Source organism: Prosopis cineraria, unplaced genomic scaffold (genome assembly GCF_029017545.1).
Source record: "Prosopis cineraria cultivar Desert tree isolate PC_DT_omini unplaced genomic scaffold, ASM2901754v1 PC10, whole genome shotgun sequence".
Taxonomy (NCBI): Eukaryota; Viridiplantae; Streptophyta; class Magnoliopsida; order Fabales; family Fabaceae; genus Prosopis; species Prosopis cineraria.
Window position 1 is genome coordinate 7,515,513 of NW_026555341.1, and position 3,338 is coordinate 7,518,850.

General features: G+C 38.3%; 1 protein-coding gene across 1 annotated transcript; it reads left to right on the forward strand.

The window, feature by feature from the left end:
• Positions 1-213: 213 nt before the first annotated feature.
• LOC129321456 (reticulon-like protein B2) lies at positions 214-2,782 on the forward strand. The gene is made up of 5 exons (XM_054967223.1): positions 214-529; positions 1,138-1,318; positions 1,405-1,546; positions 2,086-2,155; positions 2,264-2,782. Exons 1-5 carry the CDS (start codon positions 325-327, stop codon positions 2,431-2,433), a joined length of 768 nt encoding a protein of 255 aa, XP_054823198.1. The 5' UTR covers positions 214-324; the 3' UTR covers positions 2,434-2,782.
• The last annotated feature ends 556 nt before the right edge of the window (positions 2,783-3,338 follow it).

The window sequence follows — 3,338 nt, forward strand, 5'->3', positions numbered from 1 at the left end:
GGATGCTGATCTGCGGGTCCCCTTTTGATATCTTCCACCGTTCTCACGGAAACTTGTAACTCCGTCAATCGTTCCCCGCTATTTCGTTTCCGGGTTCGGTTATGAACCATGAGAGTTCGGGTCACTCTCTTCACTTGAACGGCTGAGATGCCATCCGTTAGACCATCAACATCGGTCCGCTCCCTAACCTTAAAGGCTAACAAGCACGGCACGGCCATTTTTCGCATTCGTGGGTCTTATTCCTTCCAGACGTTTCGAAACCAGCTCTAGGGTTTTTGTTGATTGATTGCCGATTGGAAGTGCGAAATTTTCAGTTGGTGAATCATGGCTGAGCATCACGAGCACGAGGAACCGAAGTCTGAATCATTGTTAGAGAAGATTTCTGAGAAGATTCATGACCGCCATTCCTCGTCGTCTTCGTCTGATTCGGACGACGAGAAGGATAAATCTACTCCTTCGATCCAGTCCAAGATTTTCCGACTTTTTGGAAGGGAAAAACCTGTTCATAAGGTCCTTGGTGGCGGAAAACGTACGTAGTTTCTTTATTACGATCTTTTCTATTTCTCAGGGAACTTCAGTTTCCTAACCATTTAGAGCACCGTCATTCTCGTGCTTTATATATACCTTTCCTCGTTTCTAATCTTTTGATCGAGGTCTGAATACGATTCTTCTACTCCTCTTTTCAGTGATTAAACTTGATTTAAGTAAAATCATTACTGAAGTCATATGATTTGACTCTATTATGCCTGTTTCTCTGTTGTAAATTTGTGAATACATCCTTGAATTAATTACAGGTAATATCATCTTAATTTTATGTCCTAAAATTTTGAATTTAGTGCATAATTCATCGTCAAAATTCTTGAGTCTAGATATTGTGAGAACCACGTCCTTGTAAGTGTTGTATCGGATGAAACTCCCCCGTCCCCCGCCCCACGGGCGACGGTTGATATCAGATTGAGTGCTTTTTGAGCTTGGTTCTGATCCGGGGTTATGGTTCATCAATTCGTTATTTATGGTGAAAAATCTTCATTAAATTGGCATACTTTCCATTTGGGGCCTAGATTTGCTCCCCTCTCCAGTTTCCTTGGTGTTTGCTTTATTTGTTGGTGTCTTCTGATTTGCTTGTTCACGTAACAGCGGCAGATGTTATGCTATGGAGGAATAAGAAGATATCAGCCTCTGCGCTTGGTGTTGCCACGGTCGTTTGGGTTCTATTTGAATTGCTTGAATACCATCTACTCACTTTGGTCTGCCACATCCTGATCCTTGCACTGGCAATTTTGTTCCTGTGGTCTAATGCCTCAACTTTTATCAACAAGTAAAGCCTCAAGACCATGTCTAGTTTTAAGTTATTAATTATCTTTCATGGGCTAGTTACTTGGTTAAATAATCAATTTTTATCAGATCTCCACCACGGATACCAGATGTTCACATTCCAGAGGAACCTGTTCGACAGTTTGCTTCTGCTCTTAGAATCGAGATCAATTGGTTGATTGCTACTTTGAGGGATATTGCATCAGGGAGGGATCTCAAGAAATTTCTTTCTGTATGTTCATTTCCTTTTATAACTTACAATTTTGTAGTCATTTCATACTGTGTTCCAACCTTGTGCTTGTTCATTGAAAAATCTATTACTATCAAAGTGTTAAAAGCAGGGGGTTAAATTTGAGAGAGAGCTGAGTGTGTGGGTCTTTAATGAGGATTTAAATCTTCTGAAGTTGGGATTGGTGAATTTAGGTGAAGTTTTCTGTTTTTTTTTTTAGAGTATTTTTGCTCATTTTATTATTTTTTATAAAATATAAAATCTTCTCTCTCTCTTTTTTGTAAAAAAGAAAAACTTCACAGAAATTCACTACAATTTCAGAGGATTTAAATCCTTTCCGGGAAGTTAGTGGGTTAAAGAAGAAGGGGCCAAAAAAGGAAGAGGGGAGTGGGGTTGCATTTTGTATTTATTGTTTTCTCTATCATGTTATTTGATTGTCCTGGTTGTCATTTAACAGTGAATTGTGTGTTGTTAATCAAGGTTGGGTGTGCAATTCTTCATACTTTCTTGGCCCGTATTTTACTTTTTGTATTATATGTTAGGTTATCGCAGGACTATGGGTTTTTTCTATCGTGGGGAACTGGTGCAACTTCTTGACGTTGTTCTATATAGGTAACAAACTTTTCCATTTTTTATTAAGGTTTTTATCGCAGATTAGCACTTACTACCTGATAGTTTAAATGCTGTGCTGATTTAATTAATCTAATGAGCGTGGAACAGCCTTTGTTTTGCTTCACACTATTCCTGTGCTCTACGAGAAGTATGAAGATCACGTGGATGCCTTTGCTGAGAAGGCAACCGGCGAGATTAAGAAGCAGTATGCAGTGTTTGATGCCAAGGTTTTGAGTAAGATTCCCAAGGGACCTCTGAAGGACAGAAAGAAGGACTGAAGTGGCTTACTATTGTTGTGCAGTTGGGTATACATCAATATCCTGTTTAACTTTGAACCCCGTCATTAGTTAAAGCGCTATCTTGTAGTTTTATTTTTTTAGGGTTCCTTGGTACGGTGCAAGGAAGGAGTGTTTTTCTTTCCATTCAGCTGCTTTCGTGGTCGTCATTCCAATTCTGTGATCTTAATTTCTTGTCTTTTTTTTTTTTGGGTCGTATTTAAAGATTAAGATGGAAGAGTTCAGGGGGTTTCTGTACATACTTGTTTAACTGCGTTTATTTATAGTCCTGGTGAACCTTGATGACACTGAGTTCAGGAAGTGCACTTGTCTGTTTGATGGTCTTGCTTTATTTTTGCGTGGAATTCGTTCGTTGTAGAATTACGAGAGTAAAATGTTTTCAGTGTTAACAGTTGTAAGGTTACTTCTGTGTAAGATATGTAAAATCGGACTGGCAATTGAATTGATCATAACATTGGGTCGCGGGCTAGTTGTTCAATCAAGGTTGAATTTTGGGTTGAACCGGTGGTAAACTGATTAAAATAATATAATTTAAATAAAAAGATATTAATTATAAAAACATTTAATTAAATTCAACCACTCAAAAATCTAACAATAATAAAATATAATACTTTAAATATTTATTCTCACAATTACAATTTTTCAATTTTAAAAGTCTAGAGAATAGACGGAGATTGAGTTGGAGAAGAGATGGGGACAGTAGAAATGGAGATAGAGCTGGATAAGAGACAAAGAGTCAGAGATTAAATTGAAGAAGAGACCGAGATAGTAGAGATGGAGATAGAGCTGGAGCTTGAAGAAGAGATGGAGGTTAAGCTGGAGAAGAGACACCAATTAGGTTAGGTGAGAGAGGCGAGACACAGACAAAAGGTCGAATTGAACGGTGT

Bases quoted from the DNA above. Each gene is read 5' to 3' on its own strand.
- LOC129321456 (XM_054967223.1), top strand. From the start codon at position 325: ATGGCTGAGCATCACGAGCACGAGGAACCGAAGTCTGAATCATTGTTA. The intron at 1,319-1,404 runs GTAAAGCCTCAA...AATTTTTATCAG, and splicing joins GCCTCAACTTTTATCAACAA to ATCTCCACCACGGATACCAG. The intron at 1,547-2,085 runs GTATGTTCATTT...ATTATATGTTAG, and splicing joins ATCTCAAGAAATTTCTTTCT to GTTATCGCAGGACTATGGGT.